General features: G+C 50.4%; 9 protein-coding genes across 9 annotated transcripts; 5 read left to right on the top strand and 4 right to left on the bottom strand.

The window, feature by feature from the left end:
* Window positions 1-3,774: 3,774 nt before the first annotated feature.
* Window positions 3,775-4,854, top strand: BP5553_05590 (putative endonuclease G, mitochondrial; the record flags this gene model as incomplete). The annotated part of the gene is made up of 1 exon (XM_032014213.1): window positions 3,775-4,854. One exon carries the CDS (start codon window positions 3,775-3,777, stop codon window positions 4,852-4,854), a length of 1,080 nt encoding a protein of 359 aa, XP_031870813.1.
* Window positions 4,855-5,353: 499 nt separating this feature from the next.
* BP5553_05589 (Uncharacterized protein) lies at window positions 5,354-7,653 on the bottom strand (the record flags this gene model as incomplete). Its single annotated transcript, XM_032014212.1, has 3 exons — window positions 5,354-7,069; window positions 7,125-7,240; window positions 7,542-7,653. The coding sequence occupies 3 exons, from the start codon at window positions 7,651-7,653 to the stop codon at window positions 5,354-5,356; spliced, it is 1,944 nt and encodes a 647-aa protein (XP_031870812.1).
* Window positions 7,654-8,510: 857 nt separating this feature from the next.
* Window positions 8,511-10,256, top strand: BP5553_05588 (Uncharacterized protein; the record flags this gene model as incomplete). The annotated part of the gene is made up of 4 exons (XM_032014211.1): window positions 8,511-8,796; window positions 8,859-8,899; window positions 8,951-9,980; window positions 10,045-10,256. 4 exons carry the CDS (start codon window positions 8,511-8,513, stop codon window positions 10,254-10,256), a joined length of 1,569 nt encoding a protein of 522 aa, XP_031870811.1.
* A 58-nt stretch (window positions 10,257-10,314) lies between these two features.
* On the bottom strand, window positions 10,315-11,346 carry BP5553_05587 (Ribosomal protein S5 2-like protein; the record flags this gene model as incomplete). The annotated part of the gene is made up of 2 exons (XM_032014210.1): window positions 10,315-11,077; window positions 11,183-11,346. 2 exons carry the CDS (start codon window positions 11,344-11,346, stop codon window positions 10,315-10,317), a joined length of 927 nt encoding a protein of 308 aa, XP_031870810.1.
* Window positions 11,347-11,555: 209 nt separating this feature from the next.
* On the top strand, window positions 11,556-12,694 carry BP5553_05586 (uncharacterized protein; the record flags this gene model as incomplete). Its single annotated transcript, XM_032014209.1, has 9 exons — window positions 11,556-11,565; window positions 11,627-11,649; window positions 11,700-11,776; window positions 11,826-12,104; window positions 12,156-12,240; window positions 12,299-12,399; window positions 12,453-12,525; window positions 12,584-12,621; window positions 12,679-12,694. 9 exons carry the CDS (start codon window positions 11,556-11,558, stop codon window positions 12,692-12,694), a joined length of 702 nt encoding a protein of 233 aa, XP_031870809.1.
* A 1,096-nt stretch (window positions 12,695-13,790) lies between these two features.
* BP5553_05585 (uncharacterized protein) lies at window positions 13,791-14,986 on the top strand (the record flags this gene model as incomplete). The annotated part of the gene is made up of 5 exons (XM_032014208.1): window positions 13,791-13,817; window positions 13,881-13,907; window positions 13,991-14,023; window positions 14,112-14,555; window positions 14,615-14,986. The coding sequence occupies 5 exons, from the start codon at window positions 13,791-13,793 to the stop codon at window positions 14,984-14,986; spliced, it is 903 nt and encodes a 300-aa protein (XP_031870808.1).
* A 769-nt stretch (window positions 14,987-15,755) lies between these two features.
* BP5553_05584 (uncharacterized protein) lies at window positions 15,756-17,831 on the bottom strand (the record flags this gene model as incomplete). Its single annotated transcript, XM_032014207.1, has 1 exon — window positions 15,756-17,831. One exon carries the CDS (start codon window positions 17,829-17,831, stop codon window positions 15,756-15,758), a length of 2,076 nt encoding a protein of 691 aa, XP_031870807.1.
* A 1,058-nt stretch (window positions 17,832-18,889) lies between these two features.
* On the bottom strand, window positions 18,890-19,793 carry BP5553_05583 (uncharacterized protein; the record flags this gene model as incomplete). The annotated part of the gene is made up of 3 exons (XM_032014206.1): window positions 18,890-19,352; window positions 19,431-19,553; window positions 19,633-19,793. 3 exons carry the CDS (start codon window positions 19,791-19,793, stop codon window positions 18,890-18,892), a joined length of 747 nt encoding a protein of 248 aa, XP_031870806.1.
* A 454-nt stretch (window positions 19,794-20,247) lies between these two features.
* Window positions 20,248-21,264, top strand: BP5553_05582 (Protein-S-isoprenylcysteine O-methyltransferase; the record flags this gene model as incomplete). The annotated part of the gene is made up of 1 exon (XM_032014205.1): window positions 20,248-21,264. The coding sequence occupies one exon, from the start codon at window positions 20,248-20,250 to the stop codon at window positions 21,262-21,264; it is 1,017 nt and encodes a 338-aa protein (XP_031870805.1).
* Window positions 21,265-21,495: the final 231 nt, after the last annotated feature.

Genomic DNA, 21,495 nt, shown 5'->3' with positions numbered 1-21,495 from the left:
GGGGGGGAGGGGTGTTGATGGGGATGGCGACGATGGCCAGCGTGTCAAGCTTACTTTGGCTGAATTGAAACGAAGGTATTGGACGGCCTTTAGCCTAACGGCCGTGAAACTTGGATACGTTCAGCAGACTGTGGGATAACCGCAAGAGATGGGCTTTTGAACGATGGACTGATGACCAAAGGTCCAAAGCAGAGGGAGGATAAGCAGAGCAGCATGGCGCAGAATAGAGCAGAGCACAACAGAGCAGCCTTGTCGAGCTTGACGCTGGCTGGGGGCCTGGAGTTACAGCGCGGGACATGGATGGCGGGGGGTGGACGCCCTAGCGAACAGCCAAAAGGATTGTACCGGAGTAGTCTCAGCCATATCGATGCAGGTCCATTGAGGGAGCAGCGGCAACTGTCAATAACACGAGTCAATGGCGGCGGCAATGCTCAATCCCCTTGTCCCCTTGTCTTGTCGTTGCAGGCCTGCTTGCGGGCTTGGTTAATGCCCGCGCGCTTGCCCGGGTTATAGCCAGCTGTGGACAGAGCGCTTCAAGAGAACTGCTCTTGCGGCGGGATAGCCAAGCCCAAGCAAGGGCTTCGGATTGTGGCTGGAGGCTGCACGCATTATCAAGCAAAGAGTGACAGAATAGATATTGTAGGTTGGCAAACCTACTAGTGCCTCGATACTAGATAGTTAGCAACTTAGCAACTTATTAGCAACTTAGCACCTTAGAGCCTTATTAAGGAACGCTATGTCGAAAGCCAAAGTGCCTGTCCGGCTCCAAGCATTGCTATTGGCGTGGTGCCACGGGAAGCGAATCCCCCACTGAACATTTCCTCAGGCTCAGAGGCCACAAGCACCAAAAATGCCCCGCCATGGCACAGGCTCCCCAACATTCACGCTCAACGTCACCCCCGAAGTAAGGCGATAGACTAAACCTGTGCACTTGGAATATTCACAGGCGGTACTACTCGGAATATTGCAGTATTGCACGACACGCTATGCGCCAAGTGCGGTAGTTATCTATTCACACTGCCTCGCAAACCATAGGAATCTCCCGCCATGGCCTCCAACCCCACGGCAACGCTCACCTCTCTTCTGAAGGGCGCCACGATTGAGGACCATGAAGAAGTCCTGAAGGCCGTCAATGCCGTTCTAAGATCCTCAAAAAATAATCCGGACGCCTTGCACACTCGAGTAGTAGCTCTCTTGAAGCTTGATCGCTTCCATGATGCCCTACGGGCCCTCGATGACGGCGGAGACAAGCTGGCAGAGCGCTGCGCACTCGAAAAGGCATATGCCCTGTATAAAACCGGCCAGCTTGACGAAGCTGAGAAATTGGCACAAAAAGGGGGCAGGAGAGGCCTGAAGCATGTCGCTGCACAAGTGGCTTATCGCGCGGAGAAATTCGAGGATGCCGCGAGGATATACGATGAATTAAGTGGACAGGCACCAGCAATCGAGGGCGAGGAGAACGATTTAAGGATCAACAGTTCCGCCGTCGATGCGCAGTTGGAATGGCAGGGCCATGGAGATAAGGTTGAGCCCAGTAGGAAGAAGCCCAGCCGGGAAGATCTTGAAGCCTTTGAAACCGCGTATAATGCTGCTTGTGGGTGTATTGCAAGAGGAGACATGGCCGCTGGGAGTGTGCTATTGAAGAGGGCGAGAGATTTGTGCGAAGCCCTGGATGAGCTGGGCGATGAGGAAAAGAGGGCTGAGGTTCTGCCCATTATGGTACAGCAAGCTTACGTGTTCACAAAGCTGGGGAAGCTAGAAGAGGCTGCAGCTCTAGAGAGGATGATAAACATTGCTGAGTATGATATCGACCATCCTCGAATGACCCCTTACTAATTTGTTATAGTGTTCCTGAGCCGCCTACCCGAGCCATTGCCCAGAATAACTCCTTGGCTGCATCTACGAAGAATGACAATCCGTTCATGACCGAGCGTATCTTCGACTCGGTCCCATCGTTGGCACATGGAGAAAACCACTTCGAGCATCAGTCGAGCATATTACGGAGGAATAGATATGTTATTGACCTTCAGTCCCTCAAGTACTCCGGGGTAGCTTTTAGTACGGCGTCCATCATTAGCAAGTCGCACTCCCCAACGATATCTCCTTTCATCAACAGCCTCTCCGTCCTCAACGCTGCCGCTCACGCAAAATCCGAGGCTGGAAAGGCTGCTCTCAAGCAAATGCTACCGCTTTTGGAGAAACGACCAAGCGACGTCGGACTTATTCTTGTCATCATCCAACTTTACATCCTAACGAACAATCATGGATCAGCTATCACCCTCTTGGAAACATTTTTCAAACGCCTCGAGCAATCGACTACTCCTTCTGACCAAGATGTGCGCTTTGCACCCGGTCTTGTTGCGCTCGCTGTGTCCCTCTACCGGGTTTCAGGTCGGAAAGCACCTATAAAGACCGAGTTAGGCAGAGCTGCTTCCCACTGGAGGCGAAAATCAAAGAAGGTGCCTACATTACTTCGAGCAGCAGGAACGTCGCTTCTAGAGTCCTCGGATCCAGTAGATTTAACCGCTGCCGGGGAGATCTTCTCCTCTCTTCGGGCACAGGATCCCAATGATCGCACTGCGATTGCAGGTTTCGTCGCTTCATATGCTACAACCGAGCTATCTAAGGTCTCACCTGATCTAGAAAAACTCTCCCCTGTCTCTCGTCTTATCTCCGGCGTTGACGCTGCTGCGCTCGAGGAGGCTGGAATCCCAACCCTGCCTACTGTTTCCCAAACATCAAGCAAGAAGCGACAGGCTGAAGCAGCGGAGAAAGAGAAGGAGAAACCGGCCAAGAAGCAAAAGCTACGGAAGAGCAAGATGCCCAAGGATTTCGAGGAAGGCAAGCAATTGGATCCAGAGAGGTGGTTACCGCTGAGAGATAGGAGTACGTATCGGMCGAAGGGAAAGAGAGGGAAGAAGAAAGCTGCAGACTTGACACAAGGAGGTGTCGTCAAGGAAGTGGGCGAAACTCTGGAGCTTGCTGGTGGGGCGGGTAGTGTGAAGGTTGAGAAGGCTACGGGAGGTGGGAAAGCGAAGAACAAAAAGAAGGGGAAGAAATAGCCGGCGTTGAACGAGAGTATGCAATAAGTTTAGGGGATGATCAGCGAATCTATTCGTTACTTACGTAGTACGGATTTATCTCCTTGATAATAGCTTAGCAACGAGGATCTCCATCTACTCAACAGGAATAGCTAAAATCTTTCTCCATGTCCGCTACGCAAGGGCCGGCGTTAAGAAACTGAGCCTCGGCTTGAATTTCCATATAAGCGGCATATGAAGAGAGCAGATTCGGTCAGGTGTAGAGGGACAGATGCTTGAACATGGCGAGTACGGGGGGTACGATGGGTACTTGACAACAGGCACAGTAAACGGTACCACGCGCGGCCATTCCCGCCGTGGAGATGACTGCGTTGTTAGTATTGCTGTCAGAAGGGCCAAGTTGAGCCTCCTGCTCGTGATATACGTATCGACCTGGTCTCTGGGACAGCGGATCTTGGTGATACACATCGTGTCTCGTATGTCTTCGTGACACCACGCCCGCGAGTTATTTTCGTCCCCACCGTCCTCGAGACTGTTGCGACCCCGAGATTCAACCGGCTTCTGACAAGGGTTTCTGCCCACTTATTATTGGCCCGTGACTTACACCATCAACACCTGCTCGAACTTCTCACACGCGTCTCTATATGCTTCGTGACTACAACAGCCAGCTGCTCGTCCCCGCCAAAATAAATACCCTCTAGTTCTCTCCAGCCCCGGGGGCTCGCTCTTCACCATGTCTAAAGCCACCATCGCAGTTATCGCCGCCGTCAGCGCAGCTACAGGAGCAGGCGTTACGGTCGCAATGTATTCTACACGCGCCGAGAAAAAAAACCAAGCAGCGGCAGCAGTATCCCCATCAACGTCTGTCTCTGCAACACCCACAATCTCCGTTCCCGCACCAGTCCCAGCAACAGTCCCAGCCGCGATCCCAATAGGAAACAAAGGTGTTATACTGCCTCCAGTCGACCCCACGGGACTTTTTCAATATGGTTTCCCCGGGCCAGTGGCAGACCTCGCAACCCGTTCTGCGCTGGTATCCTCCTTCGACCGGCGACTGCGAAACCCCAGCTGGGTAGCAGAACATATAACTCCCGCATCCCTCGCCACCTCTAATGGGGACCGCAAACACAGCAATTTCGTCGAAGACAGCGCAGTCCCAGAAAAGTTCCGCGGCAAACTAAAAGATTATTTCCGCTCTGGCTACGATAGAGGGCATCAGGTTCCTGCTGCGGACGCAAAATGGAGCCAGGAAGCTATGAACGATACCTTTTATCTGTCAAATATGTGTCCCCAGGTAGGAGAGGGATTCAACCGGGATTACTGGGCGCATTTCGAGGATTTCTGCAGGAGGTTGACGGTTAAATACCCATCTGTCCGCATCGTTACGGGACCACTGTACTTGCCCAAACGCGATACTACGGATGGAAAATGGCGCGTTTCGTATGAAGTCATCGGGAATCCACCAAACATCGCCGTGCCAACGCATTTCTATAAAGTTATCTTCGCCGAGGATGGGACGACATCTGGACCCGTCGCGTTAGGTGCTTTCGTCCTGCCTAATGCACCGATACCGAACGAGAAGCCGATTACGGATTTCGAAGTACCGGTGGAAGCAGTGGAGAGGGCCAGCGGACTCGAATTTGCGACGAAGCTGCCCGTGCAGAGACGGAAGAGGCTTTGTGCGGATACGATTTGTGCGTTGGTTATTAAGGAGTATGCGGATAAGCAGAAGGCGTTTGGGAAGGAACAGAAGGCTGTGACCGCGCCGACAAGGACGAGTCCTAGGAATAATACGGGGAGTTCGAGTTTATGATGAGTTTGGGTGTGTAGATGATATCGGAGGATATACGGTATAGATATACAGAGTTGGAATAGCCCGCGAGGGCATTGTAAAGTTGTTTTTGTTTTACCCCAAGGCGGCTAGAGTGGGTTGTGAATTTAGGATAGCAGCATAGTAGCGTGGTGGTGGCATGGTACCTTGGCGTTTTGCCGTTTTGTTGTGTTATTTAGCTTCATATTGCCTTGGAGTGCATATATCTAGCATTGTAGCATTAGGACTATATAGTCACCAAGCATATACCATACATACAGATCACAAACTTATATCCAGATGCCGTGTTCTTGTTTCGTGATCCCCATATGAGATAAAGAATTTCTAAGAGCTTTTGTTACAAAAAGTACAGATGAGACGGTAATTCCTATTAAGATGCCTCTTCCAGCCGTCAATTAACGAAACGCCAGACCAGACACCCCATATTCCTGCCATCTCTACTTTGTCTGTTGGACATCTCCCCATTATCGTAGGGCTCCTACTACCTCGACCGAGTATACTTCCCTTGCCTCTGCTCCATTTTCAAACTCTCCTCCTGACTTGGCAACGGGCCTCGTCTCCTCACACTAGCAGCACTGCTGTCCTGTTGATTGTTTTCATTCCCCTGGCCCCCGCCCATACCAGGGATTTGGAATGGAGGTGGTGGTACACCCATAGGAGGGGGAGGAAATCCAGGCGGGATCTGGAAATTCCCGGGAGGTGGAAATAGGCCGGGAGGAAGCATTCCCGGTGGCGGAGGTGCAAACTGCGATTGTCCGCCGGCCATTGGAGGCGGGGGTGGAGGTAGGCCAGCTTTCTTCATCATCTCTGCTAGTTTTGCGAAATCGGGAGGGTTATTGGGATCAAGGCCTGGGAGGGGCGGAGGTACATTGACACCACTCACGCCGAAAGGAGGAGGTGGAGGGAGAACAGCCCCGCCCATTCCTGGAATTTGGGGTTTAGGCAGTGCAGTACTGCCGTCCTTGCCAAATTGTGGAAGCGGTAGGCCGGGGATGCCTGGGAAACTGGGGAGTTTTGATGGCATTTGTTGGTCAACCAGTCCCTCCATTTCGTCTTCCATTTCTTGCTCTTCTTCCTCCTGTCGTTGTCGCCGACCTCCGCGACGATCCCAGGTTCCTTGGGCTTCAGCCGCTGACTCGCCGATATGGTAGCGGTCGTTGAAGGTGTCTACATCTCCTGGACGTGCTCTCGTCCAGAAGCGGGTGACCCGGTCGTTTGAACCGGATGCGAGGATATGACCTAAGGGGTGCCAGTCCAGTGACCAGATAGGGAAGTCGTGAGCGTAGGAAATTTTGTGAGCTGGGTATATTGTTTGGGCGGGGGCTATAGATGGGTCAGGAGTGTCATATGGCGCTACAGAAGGAGCCACGCCAGGAGGGGTATTTGGTTCGTCGAGAAGGTAATGGAATAATGCTCCATCGCCTCCACCAGTGCTCAGAAGCGAGGAGTGAATTGGATGCCAAGTCAAGGTCGAGATTTCCTTCTCGTGGCCCTTGAGCAAAACGATGTCACGCATCATCCTGAGATCAAAAACACGTGCGGCTTGATCCCGTGCCGAAGTTGCTAGACACTGACCTCTGACCCTTTCAAATACAGTCTTTGTAATGGTATTTTTATGGCCATGGAGAGTTGTCAAGCAGCGACCCGTCCGAGGATCCCACAACTTGACAAGATGATCCTTCGATCCAGAAACAAGGAGTCCTTTGGTAGGATGCCAGTCAACGCTTTTTGCATCCCATCCGTGACCACTGAGAGTGGACTCCTCCATGCCTCCGGCAAAGTCGAAAATCTTCAACGAAGAGTCATCCGAGGCCGTGACAAACTTGGAGTCGTTCGGACTGAAGGCAAGGTCTCGTATAGGGTCACTATGTCCTTGAATGACCTTGACATTGTTAAAATTGGGTTGCCAGTACTTGATGATCCCGTCATGATCAGCTGACAAGAGCCAGTCATCACTGTGCGAGTAAGACAAGGCTCGGATAGCTACATCATGTGCTTGCATAATGGTCTCGAAATTAAAACCAGTCCCATTCCATAAAGTAAACTCTCCACTGCTGGAAGCGGTGAGTAATCGTCGGCCTTCTGGTGTCCAGCGTACCACATTGACGGGGTGCTTTATTTTGTTTAGGGAAGAATGGAGATGCCGAGATGGTATCGAGTCTGCGGGATTTTGGAGTCGGGCTAGAGGGGGTAGAATCTATGGCACGTTAGTATGATCTACTAATTAATCTCAAGATCAGAGGTGGTGTTACATCAATGATGTAGCTCGGGCTTGGTCTCTCAAACTCTCCTTGGTACCCTCCTTTGAATCTGGGCTGGCGATTGCGCATCCAATGAACCATGGTGGAGCCATAATCAGTTACAGGTCCTGAAGTCCTCTAATGTTAGCCTTGGTTATGCCCTCTTGCTTCAAAATCATAACTTGGGAAAGGGGAGGGGGAGGGTCAATCACGTGGTCCAAAGGTAGTAGAGGTAAAGGGACAAAGAGATACAAGATACTGGAACAAGACTCGACCGAAAATGAAATAAATAATGGTGTGTTTGGTATAAGATTCTTCATTGCCTTTGTGGCGAGAGTCTAGCTAGAGTCTAGCCGTGACTCGCAATAGATACTCGGGGCTGGGCCAGCATGCGTATGGGGAACGAATCAATCAATCTTTGGAACTCACGTCTGCCTCGTCCTCGGCCAAATCCTCCTCCTCCCTCAAAGGCTCCACCGCCACCTTCACCACCGCCCCTTTGAGCAGCAAAGTCGCGCTCGCCGCGCTGTTCGTATGCCATTCTCACTACCGCGTCATGCTTGACGGTGCTGGCGGGATGCTGTTAGGTTCAGACCGGTGGCCGAAATGATTATGCCCTTGGTTTGGTGTTGGCGGATGAGCACTGGGGCCCGTCACGGGAGATGTGGTTTGTGATAAAAATGGTGTTTAGCAGCGATCACGTTGTCGTCGCATTACCTTAGGTACCGCGGCGGGCTTGCACGTAGATAATAAAAGCAGATCGACGTACTTCGTTGGTATGGTACATGGAGGAATATTAGTAAGATCTTACCTCAGCGGGCTCCCAAAACCCGGACTCGGATAATGTTTTCACCTAGCGCCCACGGGTCGCTTATGCCCGAGCACCCTGTCCCGACTTCCTACGAGCTACGTAATCAAGCAAGGAACCAACGCTGCTCGGTACTCTATTATTATACTTGTTACTTCGGACATGGCAGCGAGAGAACCCCGTTATTGTTGCACGGCAACCCTTTTCCCGCCGAATTGAAGTTACAATCCAACAGTTTCAGTCTCTCTCTTAATATTCTATATATAACTTCTTCCCCGTTGCTTTCTCGTCTTGTACTGTTGGCTTATGTTCATTCTACACGCACTCATTGGCCACTGATAAACCTCTCTCCCTGCTCCTCCCATCCTGCCCCGCTCCGTTGCCCCCTTGGCTTCCAGACCCAGATAAGTTTGCGCCTGGTTTATTACTGTGCAGTTATTGCTCCCTTGGTTCAATGAGGCCGGCTCGGCCAGGAGGAACTTCGCCTTCCCCGTCCCATTTGCATTCCTCTTCTCGTGTCCCTGTCTCTGCGTACATTCTTTCTTTTCCTCTGCAACTTCTTTCATGTCCTCCTCAACCGACACAGTAAAATGGTCACCACCATAGATACAGCAAAGGTTACGGGCGCAGACGTCCTCCCCGATACGCCTATCAAACGATCTGCGCCTTCACATGTCAAGCGCAGTCGCAGCACCAATCGCGACTCGCCACCACCACCGACTCTTCAACCTCTTGCTCCTATTCGAATACACGTCAAAAAGAAATATCGGCATGTCGCTGCTGCGCATACGAAGCCACAAACATCATGTCTCAGTCACGACTCGGAGGCAAGCCCAAGCTTTCTCGGTTTTAGGAATTTGATGATCATTGTGCTGGGTACGCTGAATTGGTGCCATTGGTACACGGATGGCGGGATTTGTAGGCTGACTATACCTTAGTTGTTGGGAACCTGCGATTAATGATCGAGAATATTAAGAAGGTAGGTGTCCTGGAGTATATTATTTGGGGGGCTCGAGCTAATGGGTAACAGTATGGTGTATTAATATGTATACGATGCCACGACTATCGACGGCAAGATCTTATGCTCGGGGCCGCCCTATACTTTCTAATCCCATGCCATCTCTTCGTTGCGTACGTTATCGAACTGGCTGCCGCCCAACATGCAAGAGCATCCTTGAAAGCCCATAAAGGGCGGAGCGGGGTAGCTACACCTGGAGGAAGCTATGTTGCATCGGACGAGGAAAAGCGACGCTTCAGTTCGACATGGAAGTTAATCGCTTGGATACACGGCATCAATATCACATTCTGCCTACTCATCACCTCTGTCATTGTCTATTTCTTCATCCACCATCCCTTAATTGGGACATTGAGTGAAATTCACGCCATTATCGTATGGCTGAAGACTGCATCCTACGCGTTCACGAACCGAGATCTCCGGCACGCATACTTGCATCCCTCGAAGCGGGAAGAAGATGCTCTTCCCGAGATATATAGCAAGTGTCCATACCCTGAGAATGCCACACTCAGCAACCTCACGTACTTTTGGTGGGCGCCAACCTTGGTGTACCAGCCCGTATACCCAAGGACAGACAAAATTCGATGGGTATTCGTTGCCAAGCGTCTCGTTGAAGTCTTTGGGTTAGGCGTGTTCATGTGGATAGTCAGCGCGCAGTATGCTGTGCCAGTCCTACAAAACTCATTGGATAAAATGGCATCCCTTGACTTGCCATCCATCCTGGAACGGTTGATGAAATTATCCACAATAAGCTTGGTGATCTGGCTAGCAGGGTTCTTCGCCCTGTTCCAGTCATTCCTAAATGCATTGGCGGAAGTCATGAGATTTGGGGATCGGGAATTCTATACGGATTGGTGGAACAGCCCCAGTCTTGGAGTTTATTGGAGGACATGGAACAAGCCTGTTTATCAATTCATGAAACGGCATGTTTTCTCGCCGCTCATTGGGAGAGGTTGGAGTTCTGGTTCGGCTAGTATTGCTGTATTTGTATTTTCGGGAGTTTTACACGAATTGCTCGTAGGAATACCGACGCATAACATCCTCGGTGAGTGCATATTATTGCTATAACGTCGAATACTACTGGAAATTTAATTACTGACTCAACGCAGGTGTTGCCTTCCTAGGCATGGTTGCCCAACTCCCACTTATTGCAATGACAGCGCCACTAGAGAAAATGAAGGGTATTAACGGGAGGGTGATAGGAAACTGTATATTTTGGGTTTCATTCACGCTTATTGGACAGCCTCTGGGAGCTCTGCTCTACTTCTTCGCCTGGCAAGCCAAGTATGGCAGCGTTAGTCAGAATGCTGTGAAACCATAGTTTTATAGACCGCATATGCCCACATTAGCTTATCTTCATTAATCATTATAGTTGTAATTCATCTATCGTTTTGGGCCCTAAGCTCGGCCATTAACCCTCCCTTATCTCTCTTTTTGGCATCTTCTTCTAGTCGCCTAGTCACAAACGCCGAAATATCCTTTACTTTTACCAGCGCGATTTGTACACATCCCAAAAATGCCACAGCATCAACTGGCACACCTCCCAACTTTGCAATCTGGCACACCTCTCCATGGCGATTAATCCCAATCGTCGCAGACCCCTCCCTCAACTGCTCTTCCATCAGCGTGGCGTCTAATAGCGTAACAACCTCGCTTTGATGCTCGGCAGTTCCCCCTTCACCCGCCGTGGCTACATTTGGGTCCGAATAGAAACTAAAGGTAACGCAGTACGGGTAATGCAACAAGCTCAATGGCACAGGTTCCCTCTCCGCCAACGTATAGACAGTGACTTCCTCCCCCTCCGTACTCGTATCCGGCTTCCTAAAATGCTGCAACGCAGCAAGAACTGCGATACACGACGCATCTACTAGATTTCCGTCATGGGAGAGGACATGCACGTCTGCGCGGATGGACCAGCATTTTGAGCCTGCGATTAGGCACAGTGATTCGGTGTCTAGGGCGCCGGAGCGACGGAGGGTTTTCTCCAGGAGGCGCGAGAGGAGGACTTCGGTTTCTGAGGGGCGCATTACTTCGAATGATGGGGCGATCATGGGGGATAGTTCGGTAGTTATGGTGAAGAGGCCGTCGAAAGGTCGGTCTGGGAAGGGAGCTGTTACTTCGGCGGTGATGTTTGCGAGCACTCTAGATTGGAAAATGTTCATTAGTACATGGCATATGTAGAGGTAACAGGCTGCATATGGGAGATGCGCAAAACCCCCTTTTGAAGTTATAATTGTAAATACATACCTCGTCTTCCCTAACCGTACATCCGCGACTCCATATTCATCACCGAATTCCAGCTCAAGGGCTCGGAATTGATCGAACGGCCGCCCATCTATCCGTAGGTTTTCTTGTAGCGCTTTAACGAAGAATTGCCTCTCATTTAGAGAAGGCTCAACTTCTCGTGGCATGGTTGTATATTTGGATTGTGTATGTTGCTGGAGGTGGGGTTTATCGCAGGTGTGGTTCTTCAGCCCATGAGGAATTTCATGCGGCAGAACTCTGGGCGGTGGGCTCAGATAGGCTTAGCGTTGAAGGCTGCGGTTATCTTGCTGAGGCTGGATATCTTTTGGATATCACGAGCAATCGCCCTACAAGAATTTAGGAATACGCCGCAATCATGACTACTGGTATGTGCTTAAGATTCCGATATGGGCATATTGTTAATGTGCTCTGGCTAACATCTCGCAGCTCATAGACCCACATTCGACCCCGTAAGGAAGCTCGAACACCCATATGCAAACCGCGACTAACTCCAGAACAGGCAAGGGGAAAGGACGCCCAAAGAGGGCCAGCATACCATCAACGTCTCCTACCAGCTCATACGCAGTTGAAAGTTCGGTAAGCTTTAGTCACCGCGTTGGGGGTTGAGGTTCTAACATTTTTGCAGGCAAGCCGGTCAAGGCGGAGATGCAGATCACCAGGTCCGCGACCTTCGAGCCGAATTACTTCAAGCTGAGGCAGCACACTTCGCGAAGACTAAAGGAGGACCCACTCTAGTAGCAGATGCGCCAGAACCGTTGACGACTACTGCGAAGCGCCAACTCGAGGCTGGTGGCGGCGAGGATGAAGACCCTGAGGCTAAGCGGAGGCGGATATTGGAAGAGACTAGGGATATTGATGCGGACTCAGAGGATGATGACGAAGACGATAGTAGTGAGGATGACAGGTATAACAATTGTCCTGCTGATGCCTGGGAGTGAAGTGCTGACGGTTTTAGTGATGATGACGAAGACGAGACGGCAGAACTCCAGCGAGAATTGGAGAAAATCAAACGGGAAAGGGCTGAGAAAAGGGAACAAGAGGTATGGGATGATCTTTCAGGATGGTGATTTATGGCATATCTAACGCTGAGGGGTGTAGGAACGAGAAAAAGCCGCCGCGGAAGAAGCTGAAAAGGAACATGATATTGCACTTGGCAACCCCCTGCTAAACCCGAAATCCGATTTCAACGTCAAGCGCAGGTAAGTCATTCGAGTTGTTAACATGGAGTATTTCTTGCTGACATGAGATTTAGATGGGACGACGATGTGATCTTTAAGAACCAAGCGCGTGGGACGGATGACAAGGGGAAGAAGGAATTCATCAACGTGAGTTGTATCCCGGGAAGTATAAACAGTTGTGGCGATATGCTAATCTCCAATCTAGGATCTATTACGTTCAGACTTCCACAAGCGGTTTATGAGGTTAGTGATAGTTCTGTTTTAGAAGCTAAATTGACCATTGGCTAACGCGCGGTGCAGCAAATATGTGCGATGAGGCGATCCACCGGTGGTTTGGTTATCTGTGTAAGTTATGGCGTTGATCTGGTCAGATTCAGGAACACGAGATTGCCACTGGGGGATTCTACTGGGGAGACCTTTCCCAGCTGCCGGAAGAATTGGCGGCTATTCGGTGATACTGGAACTTGGACGGGAGGCTTGCATCGTAGTATTATCTACTGGTATACTACTATTGTATTTGATGCTAGGCCAGCTGAAGCCGTCAACTACTCAAACAACTCAACCCCAAGAGGCCTGATACATGCTGCAGGCGCCCTGTGTCGCACGTGATTCGCCCCAATTGCCGCCACCGTAGCCACGATGTGAAGGGCGACGACCGTGGGGAGCTTCGGTGTTGCCATTCGAGCTGATGCACACAGCCTTGCACTAGGAACTTACCACTATCGCTCTCCCCCGTCCGTTCGCACTACTACGCAACGCGCCAACTATTCTCACTACTTCGCGCATCTTCGCCAATCCCCCACTACTAATGTCTCACATGCAATGTTCGCAATGCCCTGGCCCCCCCTTCCTAGCTGAATGAATGCGTCAATTGCTCCAGCTATTTCCCCACCGCGGGGCAAAAACAAGCTATGCTGCGGCGACACCGACAGAAGCCCGACAGGCTAGACCCTACAGTTATAGTCCGATACTAGTCAAGGAGAAACAATGTCCAGGGATCCCAATTGTGTCCTGTATCCGTTATGAGCGATTTGATTGTAGATCCGAGTGCGTGCTTTGGGATTAGGCAGGCTCATTCGGGGCATCCAGAAACAGCTCGAGGTTGGGAAACAGGGTGTGGCAGGCCAGATATGAAGACATGACGCAACATTCCTTTTCTCCCATCGCACACGGAATGGGCGTTACTGGGGCTACAAATTCCTTTTCCTGTTTGCGCGTTGCTGCAGATGAGGGGTAATTATCTAGCTCGAGTCAGAGGCGGACCCCCCTTCATGGTGGAAAGGTATAAGAGCTTCAGCTCCCTGATTCTTCTACTTCATCCCAAGCTCTAGCATCTCGAACCTATCTACTCTTCCTACTCCAAAACCACTCTTCCAACTCTCTCTTCTTCAATCCGATAAAGTTAGCCCATCATGTCTAACTACAACGACAACACCACTGTAAGTTCCGATATATACTCTCTTATAGTTCTATGGCTTTTGCTGACAAGCTTCCTTTTCTAGAGCTCTTATGGCGATGATAACCTCGGTGTAAGGCCTTCAATATCTTCACCTTACGGCATTTGATGTGCTTCGTAACTGTCTCATGCATTTGCTAACTTGGCTGTCTTCAGTCCACTGGCCGTGGAGGAAATAACACCTATGGCGTAAGTTTCCCAACCACTTTCATTCTCCATCATTGGCATTTCATTCCGTCTACTCGTATGAGACTTACTAACATCTATTGCTGCACAGTCTGGAAACAACACTGGTTCAAACACCAGAAACGAGACTTCCGGCGGCTATGGCTCGTCCAACACTGGTTCTGACAGCTACGGCTCGAAGAACACCCGCGCTGGCGAAGATACCTTAGGTTCAAACACTGGCTCAGATAGCTATGGCTCGAACACCCGCAACACTGGCAACGATAGCTATGGCTCTTCGAACACCCGCAACGCTGGCAACGATAGCTATGGCTCTTCNCTGGCAACGATAGCTATGGCTCTTCGAACACCCGCAACGCTGGCAACGATAGCTATGGCTCTTCCAACACCACTAGCTCAGAAACATACGGCTCAAAGAACAGCCGTACCACTGGAGATGATAGCTATGGCTCTTCCACCGGCAACACCACTGGCGGCTATGGATCCAACACCACCAGCTCCGACACATATGGCTCAAGTGACCGCAAGACGGGCGGTGATAGCTATGGCTCTTCCACCGGCAACACCACCAGCTCAGACACATACGGTTCAAAGAACAGCCGTACCACTGGTGATGATAGCTATGGCTCATCCACCGGCAACACCACTGGCGGCTATGGATCCAACACCACCAGCTCCGACTCATATGGCTCAAGTGACCGCAAGACGGGCGGTGATAGCTATGGTTCATCAAACACAGCCGGCGGCTACGGTGGATCCAACACCAACACCAGCAGCTCCGACAGGTACGGCTCTTCTGACGACAACAACAAGACGGGGGGCGATAGCACGATCGGCAAGGTTTTCGAGAAGGCCGGTAACATGCTGAAGAACGAGGGCTTGGTGGAGAAGGGCCAGAGCAAAAGGGCAGAGGCGGGCAACACCGACTTCTCCGGGAGTGGGATTGGCGGAAACAACAACTACTAAACTGAGACACAACTCGATGTACGATTTGTGAGGGATTTCTTTTCGTTTCCTTGACTGCACACAAGAAGTAGCTAGGTAGCTAGGATCACAGTAATGATATCCATATTTATGATAACTGACCTACTGTGCCATATTGTTCTACAATGTATCATGATCTTCGTGCAACTTGTTAGATGCGGTCTGGAGCACAGCTCACCCCTGCCGAGCTGAAAAGTACCCCTCACCCCCTGCTCCTGCTTTGACAGCGTTTGCTGCCCCGCGCACTCCTGTTTTGATCCCTGGTACATGCATATGACGCGATCGACCGCTTGTATCCCTACCAAGATCTTGTACCAGGATTATTGCGTACGTCATTATGCGTCTAACCGTTAAGAGCTACTATACTTCGTACTCCGTAATGTTGGTTAGTTTGGTCCTTCGCTCTACGTGGAAGGGAGGAACATGTAGGTGGGGGAGGCTGTTGGAAGAGTCCTATATGCTACTATATGTACATGCAATGATACTGATCTATTCCCCCTTTGAGACCCGAGAAGGGTGTGCGAAGGTGCCTGCCAAGGGTTGATGCCAAGCGTTACCGGAGGTACCGTTAGGTTTTGGGGCGGGTACTCCGTATATAGGTGAACGACGAAGTATTTAGGGGTCGAATAGACCACACATATATACGGTATATAGCACTAGCCATTTTAGTGATGTAATTAACAAGATTATCCTTTTAAAAAATCCTCTAGGTCAGCCTTCTACACCCCATATATCTCATTAGATGATCGTACTATAGTCTACTCTCCCTCTGCCCCAGCGCTCCACTCATGAAAGGCCCTGCTTCGATTTCACTCGCCGTACTTCCGAACAGCACACTCTCCCTTCCACCCCTCGTTCCCCACCAAGCAACACAAACAGCACTCCTTTCAACATCCATCTCGCCACCCTCTAACACCTCCCAGAACATCCTCTTACAATAGTCTCTCATCCCAGCATCATTTACCGCATTTAGAAGACCTGCAACATGCGGTAACCATTCCTCCAATAATACTAGCGGGAGATTTGGTAACGCGTCTTGGAGGGTTAATAATAATACGGCTTGTTCGGATAGTGGTGTGGGAGGTTGGAGTTGTGCATCCTCGTCGCCCTTAATTGTTGCAGTGGGGGATAGAGGGGCGGTTGGTGCATGTAATCCTCTGTGATATAGGAGCTCTAGTAAGGTTTCTGCAAGATTTTGCTCGGTGGCTGAGAGCGGACTTGGAGGTGTAGTTATTTGCATCAGGGTTTTGAATGCAAAGCGGAATTGGCGGGGCGAAAGATGCGTGGGAAAGGACTTGAAGAGGGATTCTACGTAAAATGGTAGAATCTTGGTTGCTAGAGCGCCGTTTTGTGGTGCCGCCAGCACGGCGAGCATCGAGCTGTGGGCAGCTTCGAAGATCTCGAGGAGATGGACGTTGGCGGTTGGATTGAGGTACGGTGATGTGGGGACGACGATGAGAGACTCAGCGTCTGATGGGGAGAGGATTAGGGTGAAATGTTCAGCCGTGTTAAGGTAAAAGAGGTCGTGGTTGCGTTGTAAGGGTTGCATTGGGATTTGGCCTGCTTCAGGAGGGTAGATCGTCTTTAGGAGGTCTCTAGATTGTAGAGGGAAGCGGCTGAGAATATCGATAGACGTAAGGTTAACGAAGGTATAGGCTGAAAAGGTATTCGATCCCATACGGGAGGATATAAAGTGGATACTCCGGAGAGCAAGGAGAGACTTCGAAGCAACTGCTGGTGCAATTTCTTTTGAGGATAGGTGAGGGTCGAGGAGTGCTTTGGAGATAATTGCCTGTAGAATGACTACTGATGCAAACATAGCAGTCTTAAGGACCTGCCAGAGAACTGGAAATGTAACTCGAAGAGTTTCTGGTGTGAGGAAAGTGTTTTCTTCAGAAGGGTCGAGTTCCGATAATTTGTTCAATTGCCAGGTTGCCAAAATCTTGCCCGTGAAGACAAGTAGGTGGTCAAGAACTTCAATAGTGCGGGTTGGATTGATCATATGCTCAACTGCATGTGAGACGAGCCTCGACAGCGGCCCCATTGAAGCGATTAAAGGCTTCGAGGCAACGTTCTGCAGTCGTAAGAACGATGTAGATTTCGCGGACCAGTCAAATTTGTTGCCTGGCACTTGCTGAACATCGCGGTCGATCGACTCGAGGAACATTCCATCTTCATATCCGTCGATACATGTCATCGCGGTGATCAAATTCATGACTAAACCATCATAGTTCAACAGCCTCCTGACACTATCAGATAACAGTGGAAATGCATGATTGAGTGCGAGGACAACGGAAGTCATCCCCAGATTCCCAGTACTGGCCGGGTCTTGCAACACCAGATTCACAGCAGTCACCAAGGCGTTCTCGAGCTTTTCTCTCAGTCCTCTAGATAGCCCATGTCTTTGCTGCCCTTCCATCCCCAGTAGAACCCCTGTAATGACCAACGCATGTTGCCATCTCAGTGATCGATCATCCAAGCCCTTCACCACAGCGACTGCCCAGTCATCGGGGGGGATTCCTCCTCCTAGTCTTGGTTGATACGCGTCGTATGGTTTGACATTTCGGCCCTCCCGCTGATGCTTGTGAACAGTGATGGCAGCAGTATTGAATACGCTGATGATTCGGAAACTTGTCTGAAGCCCGTCAAGTTGGTTCCAGATAGCAGGCGCTGTAAGGAGATGTGAGCTGAGGAGGGTGACGTTTAGCGGGTTGGAGAGGGTCGTGAGCAGTGAGGTTGTGCTCGAGAGGATTTTGGGGGTTTGCTCTGGATTCGGTGCTGCTTGGTATGCGCGGAGCACAGTATTAAGGAGACGATCCGCCGGCATAGTTATCAGCTGTATATATCATCTGCAGCGGTGGTTTGTGTTGTTTGTTGTAGGTGGTTCATTGTATGGTGGTTTCACGAGGTCGAACAACCGCGGGTGTAGCCGAGGCATCTTCTCAGCCTTTCGCGTGGATTCAAATTCCGAAGCTACAGCACACTGGTGCCAACATCCACTCAAACATCGATATCGCAGCCGCGAGGCTGACCACTTTTGAGCGGAGAGACCCAAGATGACGACGAAGTTAGTATCCCATGAAGATCTTTTTTTAACCCCTATTTTTCGGGCTAACATAGTTGTAGCGCACGCCTCCAAAATCCGGCCCCCCTGGACTATACAACTCCACCGTTCCCATCGCTCTACTGGCCATACAAAGCGAGGCCAGGAGAGGCCAATTATCTCTACTTTCCCTATGACATCTGGCGACACACGCTGCTGTGGACACTCATTATATTCGGTGTCTTCCATGGCACTGCGGCTGCCTGGGCGGTTTTGATGCAACTTGGGAAAGGAAAACATGCGTGGCAATACGTGTGGGTTATACCATTGGTGTATATTCTAATTGCAGGAGTCGAAGCTTTGATGGCGGGCAGTATTGTCGGCTTGATGTCAGTATAATATTTCCTTTATCGCAGCTATTTCAACGCGGTGTCTCCTCGATAGTGGTTACGACACCCTCTCAAACGGGAATACCTGCTGACCTTGTCTTCAGTCTCGGGGCCGTTTATACTGCAGGCTATTTCAGGATGTCAACATGGATTCCATTCGTTTGGTCACTGACCAATGTTTTGGTCTTGATCCTTTCTTCATTCTCTATACAAGGCGGGTTGTGAATTCCGAGGATAACAACTATCGCGAGACAACGCCATGTCGAAATCCCAACCCCGAGTCGCATGATGCTAGATATCTAGACGCTGTACCGTTGCTATATACTGAAAACGGGCACGGGATCCTTCATTTGGTCCTTCACAACCTCGCTAACGACAAGCCGCTCAAATGACGCGCTACACCAGAAATCTTCGGGAATGAAGGTGCGTTTGGACCGCACCCTTCAGGATTTATCACGGTGCAGACCCTTCACCAGGGGCTGGGTTGTAGGCAGGGCCAGAAGCCAACGAACCTAGCACAGATTTGGAATCCGCCGATGTGTCTGTTCCCCCAGGAAGTAAATTAGGATCTGGGTACTTGGGCTCGATCTTCCGAATTATGCGGGCTGGATTGCCGACCGCAACGTGGAAATCGGGGACATCCTTGGTTACTACACTTCCTGCACCGATAGTGCAACCCCTCCCAATAGTAACCCCACCAACCACAGTAACATTACCGCCAAACCAGCAATCCTCGCCGATATTGATGGGACTTCCGAGTTCAGGGCCTTTGATTCCGTTTCGGAGGAAAGGGTCAAGAGGATGGGTTGCGGCGAAGAAGGAACAATTGGGTCCGATCAGCGTCCGGGCACCGATAGTGATATAGCAGGTGTCTAGGAATACGCAGTTGAAATTGATGTAGACGGCCTTTCCAACCCTAACTAACAATGAGTACCCGTAACTATACTTTCTGGTCTGGAGTTTGAGGGGGAGTCTGAGGGACATTATAAAATACCTTAGCTGAGTTCCGTAGTCGACTTTGATGGGTCCGTCAATATAAGGATAATCTTGAAGTAGTTCCATCTCTTCTTCCTCTGTCGCTCCTGGCGGAGGCAATGGGGTCTTATCATCGACAATACTGCTCACATAATACGTTAGAGTTGAGTGAGTAAAATGGTCCATTGACTATGAAAGCTCGACTTGAGGATTCCACATACTCTTTCCAAAGCTCCACCAGCCGTCTCCGGGACGCTTCACCTGCTTGATTGAATCTGTCGCAGGCAAAATGGCATCTGTTGCGTCTGGCCGTTAACGTTGGTGTGAAGGCATGGTAGAGCTCTCCCCGCACCATACGAGCGTCATTCTCTATATCGTCCATGTTTTTCAGGGTTAGAAATACAGTTTAGTAGGTAGGTAGCGAGTTGACGGTGAGTACGAGGGAAGGCTATTTATGACATCTGGCTTCAACGCTTCGTACTTGAACCTTTTTAGTACTTGGCTTTTCTTAATATTACCGCCTCCCCCACCTACATACCTACTCCGCAATGTACGTATGTGGAGGTTGACCTGGCACAGCCTTACTGGTAAAATTCGGTAGAACCCCGGTGGCATGCCGGCTTCCGGGTCGGGTCTCGCCGAGAGCTATGGCCCCCAGCCTTGTCTCCAAGGTTGGATTCTCTGTCCGGAGATGCAAGCTGAAGAGATAAAGAATTCCAACTTTCCGCATTCCCCTCGAGCCCTTTATCCTATACCTCATATATAAGCTATGATAATATAGCCAAATAAGACATACAACACATCCGGCAGATGAACGGTTCGACTCTTCACTGAACATGGCTTCGAATCTACCAACAGAAGGCTACAACCCAGTTGGCAACGACCAAGCTGAATTTGATGCGGGATTGGATATAGATGGGTCTGCGGAAGTGGCATCGGGGAATAGTGGCTGGAGAGATAACGAGAATGGAAATGGAAATGCAACGCGGACAGCACGACGAAATCCCTTCAACGAGGCAGCGTCTCTCATGAACCATGGCGGCCTAGGACACATCCCAACACCACCACAAAGCTCATCGAGAAACTCCCCAGCTCCACCAATAACCTCAACCTCCGAAATCACCAGTGCAATCAATACCTACGAACAGTTGTTCTTCCCAGGCCAGCCTAAATCCCTCTCGGGCATTGCCCTCCGCTCGTTCCTCCTAGGCCTCACATTGGCTATCTCTCTAACAGTAACCCTCTACCTCCTCACCCAATCCACGTCTCTCTGGCGCCTCCCCTTTTTCCTGGCAAGCCTATCGACCTTCCACTTCCTCGAATTCTACACCACCGCCCTAACCAATACGCCATCCGCAAGCGTATCCTCCTTCCTCCTCGCAAGCAATGGCTCGGCCTACACAATCGCCCACACCGCGGCACTTTTCGAATGCCTCGTCTCGCACCTAGTCTACCCTTCGCCCATTCTTCCCGCATACTTCCACTACATATGCTTATTCCTCGGCCTCTTCCTGGTTCTGCTAGGGCAATCAATCCGCGCAACTGCCATGCTTCAAGCAGGCAGTAATTTCTCCCACATAGTAGCACACACTAAACGCTCCACCCACCGTCTCGTCACCGAGGGTTTATACTCCGTTCTGCGCCACCCTAGTTATTTCGGATATTTCTGGTGGGCTGTTGGGACACAGCTTGTTTGTGGAAATCTGGTTTGCTTGATGGGGTATGCGTTTGTTTTATGGAAGTTTTTCGATAGGAGAATCGAGGGCGAGGAAGAATTGCTGGTGGCGTTCTTCGGAGATGAGTATGTGCAGTATAGGAAGAGGACTTGGGTTGGTATTCCGGGGATTAGGTAGGGAGTTTGTGGTGGAGCGAAGAACCGTGGGGATTTTGAAGCGTTGGTTTGAATTCAGAGGTCTTCTGGATTATGGAGTTAAGAGAGTGTTTGGGTTCGTATTACGGTTAAGCTATTTTGCTTATGTCAGGGGTAAGTGAGTTCTAAGCCAAGTTTTTCCATATTTTAATTTAAAATATATTAGGTCCTACCTACTATGGTGACTCCTCCATCCATCTCAAGTAAACGATTC

Source organism: Venustampulla echinocandica, assembly GCF_003357145.1.
Source record: "Venustampulla echinocandica strain BP 5553 chromosome Unknown scaffold_2, whole genome shotgun sequence".
Lineage (NCBI taxonomy): Eukaryota > Fungi > Ascomycota > Leotiomycetes > Helotiales > Pleuroascaceae > Venustampulla > Venustampulla echinocandica.
This window is presented reverse-complemented; position numbering and strand designations above follow the sequence as displayed.